Genomic DNA, 23,644 nt, shown 5'->3' on the forward strand with positions numbered 1-23,644 from the left:
CGACCGAGTCCTACGTGTCGTACATTCTCGACGTGTTGGCCCTTTGTGCCAAGGCTGACCCGAACATGACAGAGGAGGATAAGGTTAATCACGTCCTCAAAGGCATTGCTGACGACGCCTTCAATTTACTGGTGTTTACGAACGTCACCAGCATCGCTACCATCCTCAAGGAGTGCCGCCGTCTCGAGCATGCTAAAAGCCGCCGGGTATCCCAGCACATCACGCGACTTCCCAACACAGCTGCTACGTCATCCTGTGACGACCTCTTCCACCAGCCGTCGCGATGTGACAACTTGCCCCGTATCATTCGTCGTGAGGTCGAAGCGGCACAACCGGCGGCCCCTTCATTCCCGTTACCTGAACATTCTCCGGTGACAATCTCCTTGATCCAGGCCGTCGTCCGTCAAGAGTTGTCCAACGTCGGCGTGCAATCCATTCGTCCCGTACGCTCGGAACCTTTGTCTCCACGCACGTCCCCACCGCGCTCTTCTTACTCCTCTTATGGACAGCGCAACTCCTCGGAATGGCGAACTGTGGACGACAAGCCGATTTGTTTTAACTGCCGACGCATTGGACATGTCGCTCGCCACTGCAGCAGCCGCTGGACTTCTCCGACGCGCTATTATCCTGATTACCCCTCTCGCCCCTATACCGCATCCTTTTCCTTCGCCCCTTCTATGCCCGCTCCATCATCTGACCCTGCGACACCTTTGCCACGACCCCGCTACTCCCGCTCGCCTTCTCCCTCCCGCCGCCAATCTCGCTCGCCCCCGTCACGCCGTGCTCCTTCTCCGACCTACTCGCCGCTCCCCCGACCGGAAAACTAGACAGTGCAGCTTCTGGAGGTGAAGCTGCATTGACGACATTGGCACAAAATCCTCGTTGCACCTTACCCACGCACAAGAATCTTTTGGACGTTCTCGTCGACAATGTTCCTGTGTGCGCGTTGATTGACACCGGGGCGCATGTGTCCATTATGAGTGCTGCTCTTCGCCGTCGGCTCAAGAAAGTTCTGACGCCTGCCCCGAACCGAGTTGTACAAGTCGCCGACGGAGGGACTGTCGCTATTGTTGGCATGTGTTCTGCCCGACTCACCATTGCTGAGAGACACACCGTCGTTCTCTTCACCGTCATCGAGCATTGCCCTCACGAACTCATTCTCGGTCTGGATTTTCTTGCCCATCATTCTGCACTCATTGACTGTTCCGCCGGCTCACTTCGCCTTGACTTGCCTCTCCTTGCCGACCCTGTGGACCCGTCTCCAAGCCATCTGAGCTGCATAGATTTTATTCGCCTACCACCTCACTCTGTGACCCACGTCGACTTGTTGTCCTCTCCAGCTGTACCTGACGGCAATTACGTGGCCGCACCAATTCCGGCCGTTATGCTTACACATGGTGTTACCGTGCCGCACACTGTGCTGAAAATTACTGGCAACCGCACCTGCCTTCCCCTTGTTAATTTCGCGCTAACCGTCTGCCTCAGGGGATTTCATTGGCTATAATTAGCGCTTTGCAGGATGATGAGATCGAGCCATTCACAGTGGAAGATCGTCACAGCTCAGCCCATACTGTGACGTCATCGCACGGTACTGACGTCGACATTGAGAAGATGGTTTCCTCTGACCTTACACCTGCTCAAGCTGAAGCTCTTTGCCGCGTTCTTGAAGGCTATCGCGACATTTTTGACTTTGACAACAGACCCTTAGGTCAAACGTCCGTCGTGACCCATCGCATAAATACTGGCGATGCGAACCCTATTCACCGACGTACATACCGTGTTTCTGCGTCAGAACGAGCTGTTATCCAACAGGAAGTCACAAAGATGCTTGCAAAGGACCTTATCGAGCCTTCCTGTAGTCCCTGGGCATCTCCCGTCGTACTTGTCAAAAAGAAGGATGGAACGTGGCGCTTTTGTGTAGATTATCGCCACCTGAACAAAATCACAAAAAAGGACGTGTACCCATTGCCACGTATTGATGACGCTCTAGACTGCCTGTATGGTGCCACCTATTTTTCTTCTATGGACTTACGGTCCGGTTACTGGCAGATATCCGTCGATGACATGGACCGAGAGAAGACTGCATTTTTTACCCCTGACGGCCTTTATCAGTTCAAGGTGATGCCTTTCGGTCTCTGTAACGCGCCCGCCACCTTCGAACGAATGATGGACTCTTTGCTTCAGGGGTTCAAGTGGTCCACCTGTTTGTGCTATCTGGACGACGTTATAGTTTATTCGCCCACATTCGACACGCATCTAGACCGTCTTTCAGCGATTCTTTACGTGTTCCGCCGAGCCGGCCTCCAGTTGAACTCGTCAAAATGTCATTTCGCTCGCCGCCAAATCGCCGTCCTTGGACACCTCGTAGACGCCAGAGGCGTGCGACCCGATCCGGACAAAATTCGCGCCGTTACGAATTTTCCTGTTCCGAAGTCTACCAAGGACGTTCGTAGTTTCGTAGGGCTGTGCTCTTATTTCCGACGCTTTGTGAAGGATTTTGCGACCATCGCACGTCCCCTTACCGACCTCTTGAAGAAAGACGCCCCTTTTTCTTGGGGTCCTGACCATGCCTCATCTTTCTCGCAGCTGACTACTCTCTTTACCACGCCTCCAATTTTGGCCCACTTTGACCCGTCTGCCTCAACGGAAGTTCGAACTGATGCCAGTGGTCACGGCATAGGAGCAGTGTTAGCACAGCGCCAGCGTGGACATGATCGCGTTATAGCCTATGCCAGCCGACTTCTATCACCCGCCGAGCGCAATTATTCAATCACAGAGCGCGAGTGCCTCGCTCTTGTGTGGGCTGTTGCGAAATTTCGTCCATACTTGTACGGACGCCCCTTCTGTGTCATCACTGATCACCACGCTCTCTGCTGGCTATCCTCGCTCAAGGACCCCACGGGACGACTCGCTCGCTGGGCGTTACGCCTGCAAGAATATACCTTCTCCGTGGTATATAAGATGGGACGGTTGCACCAGGATGCCGATTGTTTGTCCCGCTACCCCGTCGAGAAACCGGCTGATGCGGACGCCATCGCTTGCGTTTTCTCTGTGTCCCAGTTGCTTCAAATCGGCAACGAGCAACGGCGCGATCCTTCATTACGCGCCCTCATCGACCATCTGGAGTCAACTCCTGGCGACGCCTCTCTCCGGATGTTTCTCCTTAAGGAGGGGATATTAAACCGCCGTAATCTCGATCCACACGGCGTTCGACTGCGTTCGACTGTCCTCCAGGAACTTCACGATGCTCCCTTAGCTGGACACTTGGGCGTCTCACGCACATACGACCGTGTACGCCGTCGATTCTTTTGGCCGGGTCTCGCCCGCTCCGTGCGGCGTTACGTTGCCGCTTGTGAGCCCTGTCAGCGCAGGAAGAAGCCCTCCACACCTCCAGCTGGATATCTCCAGCCGATCGACATCCCACCGGAACCCTTTTTCCGTGTTGGTCTAGACCTGCTTGGACCGTTTCCTCTCTCGGGCTCCGGAAATAAATGGGTCGCCATCGCTACCGATTATGCTACGCGGTACGCAATCACCAGAGCCCTCCCGACAAGTTGCGCTACTGACGTTGCTGACTTTCTGCTCTATGACATCATTTTAGTGCACGGTGCTCCGCGCCAATTACTCACTGACCGTGGCCGCAGCTTTCTGTCGGCAGTCATCGAGGACATACTCCGCTCCTGCTCGACAAAGCACAAGTTCAGCACGTCCTACCACCCCCCGACCAACGGCCTCACGGAGCGCCTCAATCGAACCATCACCGACATGCTTTCCAAGTACGTTGCGACCGACCACCACGACTGGGATCTTCACTTACCATATGTGACGTTCGCGTATAATTCATCGCGTCACGACACCGCCGGCTATTCACCGTTCTATCTCCTATATGGCCGAGAACCCGTGTTGCCCTTGGACACTTTGCTGCCCTCGGCCACACGTTCCACCACTGAATACGCCCGCGACGCGATCGCACACGCCGACCACGCGCGCCAGCTCGCCCGCACCCGTCTCGAGGCCTCACAGGAGCATCAGAGATGCCTCTATGATTGCCACCATCGTGACGTGCACTTTTCTCCGGGTTCTCTGGTGCTTCTCTGGTCACCCGCTCGCCGTGTGGGCCTTTCCGAAATGCTGCTGTCGCGCTACACAGGCCCTTACCGTGTGGTACGCCAAGCGACCGATGTCACGTATGAAATCATCCCCGCCGATCTCTCAGCGTCATCCTCAGCTGCAAGTGACATCGTTCACGTGGCAAGACTAAAACCCTACCACACACCTTTCACCGCGGATGTGTAGATTAAGCACCGGGACGGTGCTTCTACAGCCGGGGGTGATGCCACGGAACAGCCGCCACAGTGTGGCTGCACTGAGGAGGACGAAGACGACGTGTGTGCCGGTTTGATATAGCGTCGCCATTTTGGCCTCCGTGAGCTTACCTGTAAATAAATTGTAAATAGTATTCGGCTTCAGCTTCACGTAACAATATCTTCATGTGATTTACAAGAAGGGTTGTCAATATTTTATAGTCTCTGTTGAGCAGCGTTATAGGCCTCCAGGGTGAGGGTTCTGCAAGGTTGGAGTCTGGCTTTGGCAAGAGCATTACGCGGCCCCGATTAAACGATTTAGGAATACCTTCCCGTGCAAGAATGCCGTTAAAGAGCGATACTAAGGCAGTGCCTACTTCCTCCCAGCAAGACCGGTAAAATTCGACTGGTAAGCTATCTGGACCGGGTGTTGATCCGCTGTTCGTAGGTCGTATAACATCAAAAACTTCTTGTAGATTTGTTGGAGACAATAAATTCTGGCCTTCTGTATCTTCCACTTGAGGTAGCTTAGCGCAAAAGTCCGAAATTTCTTCACTCAAGAGCTCTGCATTGTAAATCTTTTCCGATGAAAATGCGTCTGAGAACCAGTTCCAAAAAAATTCTTCGATATCTCGCCTCGCACCGTTCTCTGTGCCATCTTCTATTATAACCCTTTCAATGAAAGAGCTGCCATTTTGCCTCCTGCTGGACGCACGAGCCAGCCGCAGTACCTCAGGGTCAGAAATTGGCCTGTTCGTCATCCACGCCTTTGCAGAGGTGCGAGAATACCAGCTCATAAGTCTATGGTAGCGTTCCCGCTGATTATCTAGGTATTCGCGCATTAACTGTGTTTGGGAGTCACCGTCTCGTACTATTCTTATCCTTCTCAGGCACTCACAAAGCTGTTCGGTCTCTTTTCTTTTTCGTTTCCTGCTTGTTTCATGCATACTGACCTCCATCTTTCCTTTAATGTATGCCACGCTTCGATATTGCATTCATAATCGCAAACTGTTGTAGCTACTGACGCTTTTAGTTCGGTTGGAGTCGCCTGGTCACGCAAAGAAGCAATGTCTAGTCTCCACATATCAATGCGTTCACCTGGCCTTCCTTCGAGGTTCAATATGACAGCGAAAGGGCGATGATCTTAAATGTACCCGGCGTCCGCGGGGAGATCGAGGATGCTGCACTGGACAATTTGCGTTGTTAATTCAGGGGGGAAATACATTCGATCTAGACGACATTGCGATTGCCTTTGCTGCCATGTGGCGCCAAAACTTCCGCCATGCATATGGACCCAGGCATCGGATAAATTGTATTCTTTCACTATACGAGATAATTCAGTTGCGTGCGTATTGGAAGCGTTTTGTCTTGGCCCTCGTGAGTCGCGCATGGGGTCGATCACACAGTTAAAATCGCCAACGATAAAGAATGGGTGGTTGTCTAACAAAAAAGCGGAAAGTCTCGCAAAGAAGTCATTGCGGTCTGACCGTACGGCGGGTTCATAGACATTCAGTGCCCGAACTTTCCTCTCACCCCAGAAAAAATCAAAAGCTATTACACGACCTTCCAAGTCAAAAAGGCGGTGACTTCCCTGTAGAAGCACCCTACGAAAAACCACCACTCCTACACCACGACATCTGCCGGGGCTATGTGAAAAATAAGCTTTAACAGAAAATTCATCACAACATCTTTTAGCTTCCTGCTTGTTTTTCAAGTTACACTCCTGCAGAAAGAGGAGGTCGACTTTTTTCTCGCGGGCGAAATGAATTACTTCTCTCTGCTTATCTCTGCTACGAAATCCTTGTGCGTTAAGTGTCATTATGTGCAAATACATAGTGAGTTAGTTACGTACAGAAATAGACTAAGACAAATGGCTTACCACAAGCTACTTGCGAACTGAATCGGCGTCCTACATCAGTGCAACAGCCAGAACACGGCAAAGCCAGCAATGACATAGGAGTATCACAGCAGCGAACGCGAAACGGGCACTGCTCATGTTCTTCACACAAGTTAGCCGGAAGCAAGCTAATTACTAAAATACCGCGGTTTCAGACGCTCGCACAGGGACGGGAATGCGATGTCTGCGCCAGACACCGTTCCGCCAACGCTGCCTGAACTTCGTAGCGGGGAGTAGAGGAAAAGCAGCCCTTACGGGGAGCAGAAGCAGTGTAAGGCGCCATTGTTAGTACGTCTCCGAATCGGAGATAACGTCCATGGTAGTGGTGTCTCGTGGCATTTTCTGGCATTTCTTGGAGGGTGTCGCCATTGGTTCTGATGACGTAAAGAGGTGAGCATTCTCTTGGCTTCTTCAGACGCTGTTTGCGAGCGCGTGCGTCTCTCATTCAACGCTGTACTAGTACCACTCGCAAGCGCGGTCGTTGTCTTGGCAACGCGTCCTGGCGTTGTCTTGGCGAGGACGCGTCCATCCGCGTCCTCGCTAGCGTTCGGTGTTGTAGCACATGCAAGGAGCCGTTCCCGCTGTGATAGCGTAGACTGGGCGTCTAACGTAGGCTCCTCGTCGTCTTCCGTGGCAGACGACGCCATTGTGGCCGGTGGCGTCTCGTTGCTCTCTTCGTCAGTAGAGGGAGAAGACGCAGCGTCGCTGGCATCGGGGGACGCTGGTGTCGGTGCCTCTCTGGGGCACTTTCTTTTCCTGGTTGATCTGTGGCTTGCGTCTGTGCTGCCTCTTCAGATGTATTCTCTCCCAGTCGTGGCTGGGCGGGCGTCACTGGTGTCACTGCAGCAGCATACGAACGTGGCAACACACAGTCAACAGTGGCGTGCTCGCCATTACAACGTCTGCATGGCGCGTTGCACGTTGCAGTCGCATGGCCGAAAATGGCACATCGGGCGCATCGAGCTGATGTGCAGGTGGCCCCAAAATGACCTTCTGCTCCGCACTTGGAGCACACTCTCTTCATTCCTTTGTATTCCAGCATTACCCGAAAGCCAGTCACCATGATGAAATTCGGTGGAGGTTTTACCATGTCGAGCTTGACCAGTCGGCTGGCATTGCTGATGTCCGCCCTCTCCTCGAAAACAACGTCGGAAATGCCTCGGCACTTCCCATACGGTGCAAGTGCAGCAATCAGGGCGTCGTCACTGACACAGGGTGGAAGACGATAGACCGTCACATAAACCACTGAAGTGCCCATGCGTTCCAGCGGTACGACCTTGTTGGCGAGCAGCAGGGAGCCTTTTGCCGCCATCTTGGCTGCCTGAGCCGCGGAGCGGACAGCTGCCAAGAACTTATTGGCGCCGTGATGTTGCAGATACTGCAACCCTCCGGCACCTATGACTTCTTCGATGGAGTCGATGATGGCGTCAACCGGCGTCGAAACCGGTACATTGAAGAGAAAGCACTGGGCTTTCGTTGGGCGTTGAGCAGGCGTTGGTCTGTCCATAGCTGATTCACCTAGGCAACCACGACGCAATCCGTGGTGCCCAGGGTGATGATACGCACGAAACAGGCACCAGACAAGTTGCGAGAACAAAACGCTATCATCCAGGCAACCACCCAAACTTGCCGCGATATTATCTATGTATGCCATATATTTGCGTATACCGTATATGCAATGTATATGCTAAACTATGCAACCGCCGAAGTTCCTCAAGCCAGATCTATGTTCTTAATTGAACTATTTTTCCATTTCTTATTTATAATTGTACTGCGCAAGAACGATCACCAAAAATCTTATTCACAGTAGATTCCTTTTATCCTAACTCTTACGGCCAATAAAAATTCCATCATATATTTGCGCTCACAGTCTTAAAACGATGCTATTTGATTGGCCCATTTCTCATTGACAGCGGAGCGGCGCCTGTTAGATGCCATTACAGGCCCCACGTACAAGGCGTGTTCAAGTTTGTAGGGGGAGCCAGAAATGTTGGCGCACAGGCGCATGTCGCATCTGCATACAGTGGCGTCCGCGCATAATTAGGACACTGTTCACAAAGTTCAAGGGCAACGTTAAACTTGCTGTCGCTGCTAGGGATTCATCCTTCGGACGAAACAGGCAATTTCTTTCTCTCCCCGAGGTTTGGCGTTCGCCGTCGTTTCCTCGCCTAGTAGACAAGTTCGCTTACTTGGCATGCGGGCCTCTAGGGTATTTGCCACTGGGTAAGTGTTCGAATAAACAACTTGGCCCACTGCATATCCGCCCATTCTCGACTCATCCCCTAGAATGGGTATTGGCCACTGGGGCACAATCAGGATAGGTCTCAAATGTATTTACGTATATGTCATGCTTCTCTGTACCCATATACCTATGATCAAGATTCTTCCTTCGACAAGCGTTATCCTTTGTCCTCGTGACACAGGCAGCCTTGTTCCATATGCTACCACTGCCATCTGACTAACTCAAACAAGTGTCGCGTCATTTATATCCCAACACTGAATTTCCCTATATACAGAGGACAAAGTTATATGCAGCCGAGGCTAAACTGTCTATGTTCTTCCTCTGTTTTCGCGCGCATGTTTATTGCAGTACAATAAAAAATCATGCAGGACGAAAACATGTGTCATGAATGCACGAACATGTGTGACAAAATCCTATGCCGCAGATACCGTAGCTGTGCGCAAACGAATACAGAGTCAACCACATTTAATATTACTGCATCACCTGATATACGCATGGAGCATAGTTCGCAATAACATATGCCATGGGAGGGAGTCTATGCATTGCTACAGAAAGATAACATATCCTCTTTAAGGTTTCGCCACTCTCTGTTACAGAGAGTGATCGTGAGATGATTCATTACGGGATATATCCGCTCTCGTAATGCGAATGTTTTGCTTGCTGGAGAATTTCAACGCAGTTTCGTACCATACGGGCGCCTCTTCAGTATCTCCGGTGCCATGTAAGGTATGGTGCCAGCCGATTCCCCATCGTGAAACTCGAACGGCGTCCTCCGGAAGTAACCACGCAGGAGACGTTTGGAAACTGCGAGAAGCCGGCACGCGCAGCAAATTGAAATGAAGCGTTGCCTTCACACATTCCAGCGACACTTCCGACGAAACGACTGCACTTTTATCCCACATCACCACGTCTTTCTTGTCCTTGCCCACTCACATCCACTCTTCTGCTTCAACAGGTGTCAAGCAAATATGAGCAACTGCATACGACATGCGAACGACAACTGTTTTTTTTTTTTCTCGCATCATTGCATTTCCAAGCTTCATGTGCTAAAAGTTTCCCGCGGATCATTCTATCGCTCGATCATAACCTCTCAACAATTTTTCACGTTTCCTTAATATTCTAGTCGCTTCGCAGGGTGACCGTTTCTACCGAGCAAGTGCATTTTCTTAGCGCAGAAGAATAAGGGGCCTAGAATAATGTCACTATGACGTATTCGAGGGCGAAAAAGATGCTACACGACACGATATATTATTTCCCCTTTCCTTGACAACAAAAATAAACAATTCATTTTGTCCACTGCATTTCTGCCACTGCATTTGCCTTTGCATAAAGATGACCTGCGGCAAAATCTAAGTATCTAGCCGCGACACCATATCCTTGGCAAACAGGCATTAAACGCTAGTGAATATGGGAATGAGCTGTCGTTCAATAAAGCTTTCCGGCAGATACACAGCACGGAAACCGCGTACATGCCTTAATTACCTCAACGAAGATAATGAAAAGTAAAATGCAAGAAGAAACAATTTGCCGATACCAAAGCTTGCATTGTGTTTGCATATAGCTATGTTCTATTGATTCTCTTTCCCTCGCTTAGATAAATCTGGATTGTTTAGGTTACCGTGATTATTCTGCGCGCCACCGACACCATTGTCATGTGTCAAGCCTAAAGCATATACAGTTAAAGCTCGACCTGACGAAGCCCGATTTCACGAAGTTCCCGATCTAACGAGGAAATTTATTCCCCGGCAGGAACCCATAGGGGTTCAATTTTATCATCGACCCGAATTAACGCATGAAATTTTGCCGAACTCGATTTAGCGAAGTTTTTCTTGAAATAATTGAGTAAAAAAGCGCTCTAAAGCTATGGCGTTAAAACACCTAGGCGCCATGGTCACATCCATAGCTTTACATTGACGAGGCTGTACGCAGCGCCCATGCACGGAACAGCGGAATCAACACCGCCTCGGTAGGGGCGGCGGTGGTTGCTTTCGCTATTTCACGGTTTATGCGACAGATGGCTGGATTAGCGGCAAATACAATGCCGCGCTAGCCTTTGCGTGTCGCTTCGTTACAATTTTAGATTTCGAAGGAACCAAAATTCCTCTCTCGATTTTACGAAGTTCCCGATTTAACGAAATAATTCGAGCGTGGTCATCGCTTTGTTCAATAGAGTTTCAACTGTAATTTCTAAAACTAAAACTTAGTACTATCGCACAAATACTTTCGTTCTTTTTTTTTCATTTACCCAGCACCAACACGCAGCCTCATAAATGCTCATAAATCAAGCATGTGAGTGGGAAATCGGCACACTTTGCGTACGCATGTTATGCTCTCCTGTCGGCTGCTTTCTGCCATCTTGCGTGTTAACAGAAAGACCAGTCCCCTACCGTAGTAATCACTTCGGAAGGAAAAACAGCGTTGTGTTATTTAAAAAAAAAGAAAAAGCATTAGAATAAACAACAGCAGCTCTGCCGGTACAGCACTACGGCAGCGTTAGTTCTATCACTACGCGCTGGAATGAGAGCACAGTGCAATTATTCTCACAGTGACCGCTGCAAACTTTCGTCGTGTCGAAGTCGATGACTTTCACCCGGCCGCCAGGCAGTATAAGCATGCTGCGAGCAGGTTGAGAAAATAAAGTGGTGAGGCAATCGAAGTGTCGCAATAGACCGAAGGACGTTCAATACTGACGCGCTGTCGCACCAGTGCTTACGGAAAAGGACACGACTTTGTTTAGAGCCCATTCGTGTGCCGCCAAAAAAATTTTATATTGGCCAAGAAATGGCAGCGGAGCTTTCGCTTAGTCATTGAACAGTTGTGCAGTTCGATAGACGCAGTGACGAGAGATCACCTATAGGTCGGTCTCGTGGGTTGATTAAAATTCAGATGTATTCATAGAGTAGCATGGAACTGCTTCTACTAAGCCTTCGTCACATAGCTAATACAGCGTACATCAGCGAACACAAGATAGATCAGATCATCTGAAAGCGTCGGTATTGGCCCACAGAGAACTGTCACGTGTAAAAACACAGTATTCGCAGCAGCGGCCGCCTCACTGCACCAAGTAGACAGATTCAGCTTCACAAAGAACACCTTTCGTTCTCGCTTACATTGATAATCCTCGAGTCATACGTTTTTAAAGTTAACGTAAGGTTCTGCTAACTTTTCTTATTCTTCTTTTTTTGTGGAGCCTTGGCAAAGAAAGAAGTATTAGTATTGCCAAAAGTTCCCCATCTGACCGAAGTAACGTCTAGAAATACCATTTTCGTACTCTGAAGAAAAAAATGAATGTGGTAAAATACAAGGGGTATTTTTTCGCCACAACCATGCATCGTCATGCACGGACTTTCAAAAGCTTATTCAACATATTTCTGCATCGGCTGAATGCCACTTAGTAATTTTAGGACAGCATTTAAGAGAGTCCGCAGCATGAAGTAAAGGTCATCTCACATAAAACAATAGTTCGGTCAAGTTTAGAGTAGGCTAGTGTCATCTGTTATCCACATAGACAAACATTAGATAGCGAGCTAGAGCAAATATATAGGCGAGACGTGATTTATTCGGGCTACCAAAGAAGACAGTTTGTAACATGTTTACGCCCACAAGGTGGGCATTCAAAAATTGTTTCCTCGCAGGTAGGCCGCTCGCTTGGAATTCTTTCATCAGCTGTATATTCACATCCAGATTGATGCTGATTGATTGTCAACACCTGCTAATCATTCTTACGTTGTCCTGCCTTACACCACATGAGTCGGTGCGTTCAAGTTCTCGTTTTTTTTCCCCTAAGAATTGAATTAGTAGAACATCCCTAATTCGCAAGTCTTCTTAGATTGCCAATCACCTGACTCTTATCAGTAACAGCTGCAAGTACTTTTTTCAAAAGTATTGTTATGTTCTGATAACTTTTCTATTGCGCATTGTCGTACATGGTGCTTTTTACCGCTCTATTAGCAAGGTCTTACAGTACTACAAATAAACAAAATTTTAAAAATTCGTTGCATTTCAAAACGCTTTGTGGTATTGAATCTGACGTTGACGTTTTTAACCGCTCAGCATGACATTGTTAAACCTTTTGAAGCACAGTCAGTTGTGCCAGATGCCGTGAAGCGAGAAACTTTGGATGAGAGAACACGGTAATGACGGAGCGCACAATCAGAGTATGGAAATGAATCTCTCAGAGAAGTTGCTTCTCGCTGATGCTTAGGGTAATGGACTCTTAGATGCAACACTTAATCAGGTGTAATCACTATGGTAAAAGACAGTGCACATCTTATCTGCAGGTGAATGTCGTTACTGGGCGAGAATGATCCTGCTTATAGGACCCAGGCAAGTTAGGTCGGCTCTGACGCGCAAAACAACGTCATCCTTTCGCGCAGCTCGCCAGCATCATCTGAACACTGCTCTTTTGCCGTGAGGCAGTGAATGAGCTGAACACTCTGGTCAGCAAACGACAAATCTTCTACCCTGTTCGACTAGAAAAGTAAGGATTTTCTCTGTCGCCTAAAAACAAGTATTCACTTTGGCTCCTCGTCTGCTTCAGCTGGAGGTCAACGCCGATTTCCCTGTTCGAATACGTGTAAACCACAGAAATGTTTTTATGAAATACTCACAAATTATCAGATACTTAAGACGAGTGTATAATATATGACTTTTGTCGGCTTGAGACTCATTATTAGGCGCAGTTAAAAGACATATGATATCCTGTTTTATTAGCGAGTTAGATATCTGTAAATAGCTAGGCTTCTGAAATTTAGCAACATTTTTTTTTATAGAACAACTGATCCTAAACAAAAAAAAATCTGCTGCTTGTAACCACTACATTAAAAGTTTGCTTTCTTTTTCTTATCAATGGAACAGCTCATCAAACCCTTGGCAGTGGTTGCTGCGAAAAATTATTTATACATTCTCCTGTATGTAAAAGCTCCTGACCCGCCATGATTTCTCAGTGGCTACGTTGTTGGGCTGCTGAGAACGAGATCGCGGGATCGAATCCTGGCCGCGGCGGCCGCATTTCGATGGGGGCGAAATGCGAAAACACCCATGTACTTATATTTAGGTGCACGTTAAAGAACCCCAGGTAGTCGAAATTTCCGGAGTCCCCCGCTACGGCGTGCCTCATAATCAGAAAGTGGTTTTGGCACGTTAAACCCCACAATTAATTAAAAGCTCCTGAGCTAACGCTTCCTCTAAAAATAAGCGAACAGGCCTCTGTACCCGGTAGCGCCATTTCACCAAACTCACAATTCGAATTCGCAGTTGGAACTCACTGTTCAATTATAATATTGCTAATTAGCATAATGGTCTACTTCAGCACAATACACACGAGGTAATTATTCGGCTATTTATCGAGGGAAGTCGTGCATTCAATAAACGACTCGAATCGGCTCTTGAGCCACAACAATTACAACACCACCGTATTCAAGGAGCCCTGTTTATGAGCATTTTAGGAAGCCTCGACAGAACGATACTAAACAATGACAGAATGGTGCACCAATTCGTGCATGCCCAGAAACGTACAGCTACAGAACGCACAAACACAAAAGCACTAGCGACGAAACCACGGCAATGAATGAAGATATTTCCACCAACTAAACGGTGAAAGAAAAAAGAAAAACTGGTGCTGCTGCTAATTTATCAAACCCTAGAAAAACACCCCACGTCTTCATGATCCAGAGCCTGCTTTCTTCAAACAAGAATGCTGTGCCCATCGTATCTCTTGCACAAATTGCTGCTAGGGTGCTGCATGACTTTCTTATTGATCTCGAGGTATCTAGTTTTAGAATCATAGCACTGATTTCAGATAATAACTCCATAAAGAGAAAAGCCTTCTCGTTCTTTGCTAAGCCCACAAGTCTCAGCATTGTGTACCAGCATCCTGTCGATCCATCACGCCCCCTGTTTTTGGGGTAGACCCGGTTCACTTACTTAAGCGCGTTAAGAATAACTTGCTCAATCAGCACAACATTGGGAAGTGCATGTAGTTTTTTGACCCAAAAAGTACTGAAGCCCAACCAAAGATAGAGCATCCTTTAAAGCGCAGTGTCAGCTGTACGAAGCTGAGAAAAATGAGCTTTTAAAGGTAGCGCCAACGCTTAGCGTAAAAGCACTGTACCTTTTAAATATGGAACGTCAGAAGTTTAAGCTAGCCCTGAAGATTTTGAACTTCACTGTTATCCACCAACTTACACATATGCGTAGAACACTACAGTTCACATTCGCAGTTATACCGATAAGAGGACTAGCAATTTGCAATAGCAGAAAAAAAAACGTCTATATAAAGACATACGTAGCGGATATTTTATAGAAATGCTATTGTATCACTGTTTCGCTTTGCCCAATAGCCTTAGGAAAGCGAAGATAAATTTGTGTAAAAATCACAGGGCACCCATGGAGTTTTTGTAACATAGCAGGAGTGCGCCTTCGATTATGCTTCTGGCTCCGTCGTAAGCACGTGCTTCGTCTTGCAGTTGAGAATTTGCCAAACCGGAGATGTAATCGCTTTCCGCAAGGTCATTGTAGGTGCGCGCTTATTGACTCTAAGCAAAACCGGATGAACTGGTTGGCTGGTTTAGCACTGATTCTAACAAAGGCGCTAGTGTCGCCGTAAGTGATCGTCCGAGAATACGTGCCCATAATGGGAAGCCGGATGCGGCTGCTTATACTAAATCGAAGCTTTCTCTCTCACTCATTCGTCCGTCAGCACCGAAAACGCAATGCAGGAAAGCCAACTTACACATCTGCGTAGAACACTACAATGCTGCGGTGTCCAGGCGCATCGAGGGCCGATAGCGTCGTTTGCGCTATAGCACCCACACGCTTGAGCGCCACCCTCGTTCACGAAGTGAAACGTCACTGCAAGCTTTTACTACTTTTTTTTTTTGTTTCCGCTCAACTCGTTCTCTTATATTTATTCTACGTTTTCACCTGTATCTTAACGTCGTAATATTGCTTTATTTTGCTGCCACATAGTAACTCCTCTCCCCACCTAACCTTGACCGGAGGTCCCAATAGAGTATTTGACTATTGGACTTCCTTTTGTAATTCATATCTGTCAAAATTTTTAATCACTTAGAACAATAAACTGGGAACTGGGAACCGGAGGCCCCAATACAGTACTTGACTATTGGACCTCCTTTTGTAATTCATATCTGTCAAAAACTTTAATCACTTAAAACAATAAATTGGCAACCTGTAACTTAATTTAAATAAACGAAAATTTTTACATTAGACTGTATGATGATCCACTCAAGACAGAAGTTCGAAGGAAGATGTAAACGTGAATGATGAGTAGTAGTCGAGCAAAGAATGCTGTTTTACAGCAACGTTTCCGCAAAGGGAAGTGTCTTCGCCAGAGCAGCAACAGCATCTTTCGCTGTTGCAAAAGCAGTTGCTGCCCTGGCGAAGGCAACTACCTTTGTGTAAACGTCGCCGTTAGCGATACTGCCTGCCCGACTAATCCTCATCATTCCTATATAGTAATGAAACACATGACTATTTTTTTACCAAAGAAATTGTCGCAACAATGGTGCGTGTATAATTCAAAGTGCGGATTCCCGCTATTTTGCTCTCTTCGCTTATTAACAGTTAAATTGAATTTATCGCGACTGAACGAATACCATGGTTGTGCGTGACGTGAATCGATTAATGGGGCCGTTGCGGTCGTATTCCCTGTTTGCCACTCTACGCATCTGGTGACGGCTACTGCTATTCGAGTCGCACGAATGCACGCGTTGCATTTTCTCCAGGACTGCGGCTGGCTGCTCACTTGGAGACCTTGATGTCCCGATGCAAGAAGCCGCGTAGATGCATGTGTTCCAGTGCCAGTATCAGCTGCGCCATGATTATCTGAGAGCACTCGATGTCCAGGTACTCTTCCTTGGTCACCACGCGCATAAGATCCAGGCCAGCAATGTACTCCATGATGGTCACGTACGCCTCCTGGGATTGAGTTTAGCAAGACATATTTTGAAAGATACGTATAAGCAAGGCGTTTCATTGAGCTGTTATTTATTTATTTATTTATTTATTTATTTATTTATTTACTTGCCATATCTTCAGTGCGAAAGGCATCCCACGTGTAAGTGGTACAATATATGGTACCTAGTAAAGAGCAAACACAATGTTAGAAAAACAGTGTAAGATACGAAAGATTGTTGCTATAAAATATTAGCTATTGCGTCATAAGAACTAATAAGAAATGCAAACTTTTCTCGCTAAAGAATGATAGCTAAAATTTCAGGAAAGAGAGCGTTACCATTAATACCTACAATTCCAGCAGACAGGTTGTCCCAATTTATACATGCACGATACAGAAAAAAAAGATTCTAAAATAGTTTGTGTAACACAAATGAACCCCAACTTTATGATAGTGATAAATATGGTGGGATACATAATGTGGTCTTATAGAAACTGTACATGCATTGTACGATGATGGTAAAACCTGCGAAAAAGTGCTTAACGCGCAATCTTACGGCAAAAAAGCACAGGAAGGCCACGATTAGATTCCAGGGATGTTTTCTCGCCGTTATATCATAACTAGAAACGATAAACAGGGATTTTAAACATTTCCACAGTTTATATTAATGGCGGACTAGAATAGTTACGACGCAGATAGCCTCACATGCGGTTATTGAGGGGCAATTACTCACCGGGCGTGAACTGACCATGATAGTATCTAGCTATATGGACACGCGATTATTCATTCGAGTTAATTGTTTCTAAAGGAACGTTGCTTTGCCGAGAAACATTTTGTTGGCGAATAACTAAGGACACATGTAGCACTTTACAGTAAAACACCTTGTGGGGCTAGTTGGTGCATAGCTTTCAATAGGTGAAACGCCAATAGTGACGGCACACAAGAGGGAATACAGACTGGACAAGGCGCTACTTGCAACTGTTTATTGATGGCCCCAAGTTCAGGTAAGAAAGGCCCCAAGTTCAGCTCCGAGCCCAGGATCCCGGGACATGAGCTTCTTTCCTTGAATAGAAGGATTTCCAACAAAGCCGCTCCAGAGGACAAGGAAAGGTGTTTGCTGGACGGAGTTGACAGCCTGGCCAGAATGGTGCCTAAGAAAGGAACTCGTCCAAGAAGCCCCACAAAACGTATCGCGAATTTTTTCAACGACAATGACCTTCGACTCCTGCAGGCCGACAAGGAAGGAGGGTTTGTGGCCATGCCGTCGGGCAGGTTTAATGAAAAGGCTCTACAAGCCATCCAGAGGAATTTCAAGGTAACGAAACTCAAGCCAAGTCAGGAAAAGAGCCGTGCCATATCTTTGTGTGAAGACCTTGGACTACAGAAGCTCGCTAATAGCGTCCACCCATGTAGGAAAAGCTGTTTAAATGTATTCTTTACTGCAAAAATGCACAAAGATGATATACCGTTCAGATGTATTGTGAGTGAAGGAGGTTCCTGGCAAAACAACGTTAGCCGCTACCTTCTAAAGCAGCTTAACATGTTGGTTATAGATGACCCTTCATGGTAAAGAATACCCTTGACATCATAGCCTTTTTACGTGAGTCCCAATCGATAGGATGCTTGTTTTCAATAGATGTTGATCTTTTTTATTCTATTCCACAAAAAGAATTGTTCGCTGCCGTCCTGAGCTGCATTGAGATAAACGGGCAGGTATCCTTTCAGAATACCGCAGGAATTTCAGTGGATAACTTCATAGCACTCTTCGAGTTTTATTTGTGCTCAACAGCTGTGTGTTTTCAAGGCCAGTTTTATGTGCAAAAGAAAGGAATTTGTATTGACTCGTGCATGGCTCCCGTACTTTGCAACATTTTCTTTGCGGGCATCGACAGAGCGCAATCGAAGGTGTTTGACGGAGGCAAAGTGCTCAAGGTCTTTAGGTATGTGGACGATTTTTTAGTTTTACTGACGGAACGATCTCCCATGACTTCCCATGCAGGGAACGATCTCCCATGCAGGGCATTTTATCTGATTTTAAACAGCAAGGAAAAGGCTTAGATTTTACTTTTGAACTAACCAAGGATAACAGCTTGCAGTTTTTCGATCTTGACATAACCCTTACTGACGAAGGTTCCTGCTGGATGTACCGACCCCGTGCCCGCAAAGAATTGTTGCCGTATGAGTCTACACACTCGAAGACTGTTAAACGAGCAATTGCCACTATGTCCCTCGAATCCGCCCTGAAAAAATCGTGCTGTCATAAGGCACAAGCAAGCTTTGACGACCAGATTTTGAAGTTGAGGAAGGCTGGCTTTCCTTGCTTGGTTTTAAGCGCAGTTTCGGAGGCGTTATTGAAAAAGGTGAAAAAAGAAAGAAAAAGAAGTGAGGAAGGTCAAACAGTCGAAAAGAAAGCTAAAGCGGTGGTGATGCCATATTCTCATAAAGTAGCGCATAATCTTAAACACGTCGCCGTGAAATACAAAATTCCTGTGGTTTCTTCCGCGCCGCGAAAACTTGCTACTTTGTGCCGCCTGATTGGGCCGGACGACTCTAAGAAAGTAGGGTGTTCTATTAAACATACGAACCCTTTTGTTAAGTGTGAAGAAGGGGTCGTATACTACATACCACTGAAGTGTGGAAAATAGTATATCGGCCAAACTGACCGATGTATAAATGAACGCCTGCGGGAACATAAGCTTTCATTGAAAAATGGATATGGTTCAAGCTTGCCGCTTCATTGCAAGGCCTGCGGGAATAAGAATGAACAAGTATGTCAAGCAAGGCTTCATGATACGACAATCATGTTTACAAGTAAAGATTCTGTGGCGCGTGAATTGTTAGAGGCCAACGAGATTAAGAAAAGAGGGGACAACTGTGTCAGTACCCCGTCTGTGAATATATACACGAATGAAAGCATGTTTTTAGATAAGTTTTACATTTAGATTAAGCGTGATCCCCTTCATATATATCTTCAGTGTTCTCGCACGTGCGCATTCACATATTCAGTGTCCCTCTATCTTCGTTCCTCTCTCCTCATGGCTATATAATCAGCCACCTGTGACTTGAATAAACAGTTGCAAGTAGCACCTTGCCCTGTCTGTATTCCTTCTTGTGTGTCGTCACTATTGACGCTTCACCTATTGAAAGTAGCACTTTACCCTTGTTAATATTTAGTTTTATTAACCAAGAGCTATACCAGTCAGACATTGAATTAACAGCAGGTACGTAGTTCGCTAACGTCGGTATCATTTTTTATTTTGCGAAACATGAGCGAACAAACGTGAGCGAACAAACGTATTTAAGAGGATGCTGTAACTGTAAGGTCGTCAATGTAAATAAAGAAAGCATTAAGCATAGCAGTATACGCTACGCTGCAATGCGAAAACGAAGGCTCAGTGTACATATTACGAGGCAGCGCAGACAATTGACCTTTAGAAACTCGCAATTCTTCATTCATTCACTATGCAACTAGGATGGAAACTGTACACGAAAGATATCTTACTGGAAATTATTTCAATAATTGTGCCTTGGATTTTCTCAACAAAACGGAAGCAATCCGTTGTATATACTGTAGAAGCTCGCTGCACATTAAGATGAACAGGGAGTTGAAGATACCTCTTTATATCCTTTACTGCGTTATAAGCACTGTCTGCTGTCACGACCAGCATTGCCCGACAATGGGGAGCAACTGCTTATCTGCAGCCGAGGCCAAATGACGCAACGCCCCGCCAGAGGACCATGAAAATCTTTCCTGTTTTAAAGCGACAGCTATCTTCGTGTCTTCCGCGGTGCTTCGCGGTTGTCTATCAAAGGAAATAGCAGCGGAGGAGGAGAGGCAAAAAAGAGCGACGTGATGTGGATATGGTTTGTCTGCGTAGCACAAAGTTTATGCCTAAATACGAACAAAGTAGTTGTGCGCTGATGCCCTAAATATTTATGGTGTAAATAAACTTTGGAAAGAGAAGGATTAAGGCAAGTAACTGAACAGCAGCGGCACAGTAGATGGACAATAAGAGGTTGCGAACTAGCTTAAAATAAACAATGGCCATAGGAAAAGTAAGGCAAACATAGAATCAGGCCAGGAGAGCAGTTACAAATAGGTATTAGCATGACATATTTAAGGTAGGGAAATGTCACTTTCGGATACATTTTGCTGAGTCTATGGCGAGGAACTAATAACGGATACGTGCGTCAATCACCACTGAATTGTCAGACGCACCAGCAGAAGCAACAGGCTCATTTTGACAACAGCGGCCACAAGGCCGCTGTGCGCGCCGTTTCTGCCAATTTCGGTGGCTGCTTCACTCATGCATACAATTTGCGCTTTATCATGCACATAATTAGAGTCTTCACCGGACTCTCAGAAGATACGGAGCGAGTTTTGAAGAACACGCTGTGTTGGCGGGACGTCCACCAATAATATCCTCTTCCGCTTCTATTCCATTGCGTTCTATAGCTCTCTGTGTATTTACCCTACACAATGCACGTGAACGGCTACGAATGCTATACTGCTTTGGCCTCGAGAGTCATGCAGCCTTAAGTCTTGACGAATAATTTATGAGAAGTCAGACTGCACAGTCACTCAAGGACAAAAGATGCGGCGCTAAGCAGACGAGGACGAAGTGGGACGCAAGCGACATACACGCGTGTCCTCGTCTGCTTATCGCTGTCCCCTTTGTCCTTGAGCCATGGACCAACTATCTCAGCAACAAGTTTTGTTAAACTGCATAGTCACCGGCAGCGAATTCAAGACCATCAGTTGGTAATCGCAAACGTGGCCCAAGCGCCTTGATGTTCGCAGACTTTTCTGCACATGGCAGAGTCCGGCGCTGCCGCCGGAAGTCGACGCAGGCGCCTTGCAAAGGACGTCTTCTTGTGTGCCACTGAGAAATGGCGACTGTTGAGAGCACATCATGCAGGAAAGAAACAAAATAGGAGAGCCCTGACGTCACGTTTTCGAAGCCGGAAAAAATACAGCCACGTTGGTGTGCCGCTTCACCTTTGCGCCTCCAGTCAGCTCGCCGGAGCAGATAGGCGCGAGATTTGAACTTGCATTGCTACTAGCCGCCGGAAGTGTGTGCTGCTGACGCGTTCCAGATCCAAGCGTTCGAAACTTATGTAACAGTTTTAGTGAAGCAGACATGCTCCTGGGCTTTTCTGTCGCACGTTGAAGAAGACGATGAACACCCGTGCCGTAATTACTTGAGCGTCTCTGTTGCTGGCTGACGCTCACGCACATATACCCTAAACACAACTGTCAAGCTTACACGCCATGCCCAAACGCCAGCTTGTCTCGCGAGCAGAATGTGCTGCGAGAAAGACATGGGCCGAAAACTCTGACCACTTTTCAGAGGCCGAGACCAGCAGCTAGACCTTAAGGAGCGTGGTTGCCATGGCAACGTTAAAGCTTGGGGTTCCAGTCCCAGTGCTCCTTTGTGAAAAACAGCACGCGACTTCCGCCGCACTTTCTCCAACACGTACGTACTGGCCGGGGCCTCTCCTACGCTGTCCTTGGAGCCCGTCCTTGTGCTATGTGCCGTCAGCAACGCCGCGGCGGCATCTTCTCTCTCTTCTTTACATCCAATAGCTGTTTTCCGTTCAATGCCTTGGCTGCGTCTCTCCTTTCTTGAAAGAGCGTAGGTTTGGGCATGTTGATATTCCTTAACATTTAGGTTTTTAGCACGCAAAAAGGGGCGAGAGACAGAGGTACGACCTGTAGCGCTGTGTCCGCGTCGTACCTCTGTCTCTCGTCTCCTTTCTTCACTCGCGGGTACCTTACTATCACGTGCACTTCTTTTTCTTTGTTTTCGCCTTGAAGACTTTAGCAACATAAAACCGCGCTTTTTGTTTACGTCGTTCCTTTTTTAGCCTCGTATGAAGTATAATGGGTATTTATTACAAAGTTACAAAGCATTGCGCCGAATATATCTGTCAGTGACAGGCAGGCTTGGACATCACAAGCGCAGGCAGCGCGTTCAGCGCCATTAGCTTAGAAGTGGTGGGCCAAGTAATTGAGTATATGCGAATCGCCCTGTAAGATATGCTTTAGGTGTCTAGACGTCACTGGTCACAACTTCACGGCGCGGTTAGGTGCATCAAACCATCTCACAGGCAGCGCTGCGAATTTCGACCAAAACCGGAAATTATGATTATAAATGAAGTGACGAGTAATAACATGGTTCAACGGAAAGTAATGCGCATACTCAAGCACTATAGATACCTGGGTGTATGCATGATCGAAGAAAATACTTACTCTAACATGCGTCAATATAGGATGAGCGGGAAGCGCAATGCAGCAATAATAAAACATAAAGTCTCCTCCTTCCCCCTTGGGCTGCAATAAATATGACGTGGTGCGACGCATTTAGAAAGGAGCAATTGCTCCGGCGCTAAGGTTCGTAAGTGTCGATCTGAGCATAAAACCAGTGATCTTGGGCTAGTAGAATTTATCCAAAGGTCTGTAGGCCGACTAGCTTTGGAGGCCCACCGTGAAGCAATAAATGAGGCAGTGTAGGGTGGTGACATGGGTTGGACCTCTTTTCAAGTCAGAGAAAGGCAGAACAAAGTCAGTTTTGGAGAAATACTCAGGAACATGGACGAAAATAAATGGGTGGCTGAAGTGTACAAATGTCGGTACCTCAAAAGCGCGGACACCGATTGGAGGAACAGGTTTTTCTCATTTTCAATTTTCATTTTTCGATTTGCCCTCTCCTAGGCTCACAGGATGACACACTCGCGCAATTGTAGCGATTCGGAACTCCGCAAAAAAAAAATGAAAGAAAATTAATCGCCTTGAAGGAAAATAACTTTTTACAAATAAATATAACTACTGGTTTCTCTTGCACAGATTTATAACAAGCAATATATTTCGTTTCTGTAGTAAATGTATTTCAGACGAAACGTTGTGCTTTTTCTAGGAAAACTTGGTTAGTAGCGTGTGAGAATTCGAAGTTTTCAATACGCTCTTAACCCTTTTTATCATGCTACCAACGGTGTTCAGAGGAGTTGCTCCAGCTCACCTTGACACAGAAGCAGCTGTAGTACTTGACAAGGAATGGATTCCTGATGACTGACGCGACAACTTTGTCCATGGCGGCTTGCTTGTGCCGGCTGAAACGGTCCACGTTGACCAGCTTCACGGTGGCCACAAAGTTGGCCGGGCGGTAGTTTGCCAGGTACACCGCCCTGCAGTGTCGGGGCATGCTAAGGACCGCGCGCAGCACTTCTCCTAGCAGTGTTCTTAGCTGAAGCTTCGTTTCGCGACTGTTTGCTTTCTTTTTCTTTTT

At 47.1% G+C, this 23,644-nt stretch overlaps 1 protein-coding gene across 1 annotated transcript in view; it reads right to left on the bottom strand.

Moving 5' to 3' along the window:
• LOC126540133 (microtubule-associated serine/threonine-protein kinase 3-like) overlaps positions 1 to 23,644 on the bottom strand; it is a 106,814-nt gene that overhangs the window by 50,891 nt on the left and 32,279 nt on the right. The window contains exons 5-9 of the mRNA XM_072286214.1: positions 23,378 to 23,543; positions 16,209 to 16,381; positions 10,988 to 11,058; positions 9,131 to 9,247; positions 7,192 to 7,719 (exon numbers count right to left, since the gene is read on the bottom strand). Coding sequence (XP_072142315.1) covers positions 7,192 to 7,719; positions 9,131 to 9,247; positions 10,988 to 11,058; positions 16,209 to 16,381; positions 23,378 to 23,543 — 1,055 coding nt within the window. The remainder of the gene's footprint in view (positions 1 to 7,191; positions 7,720 to 9,130; positions 9,248 to 10,987; positions 11,059 to 16,208; positions 16,382 to 23,377; positions 23,544 to 23,644) is intronic.

Source organism: Dermacentor andersoni, chromosome 2 (assembly GCF_023375885.2).
Source record: "Dermacentor andersoni chromosome 2, qqDerAnde1_hic_scaffold, whole genome shotgun sequence".
Lineage (NCBI taxonomy): Eukaryota > Metazoa > Arthropoda > Arachnida > Ixodida > Ixodidae > Dermacentor > Dermacentor andersoni.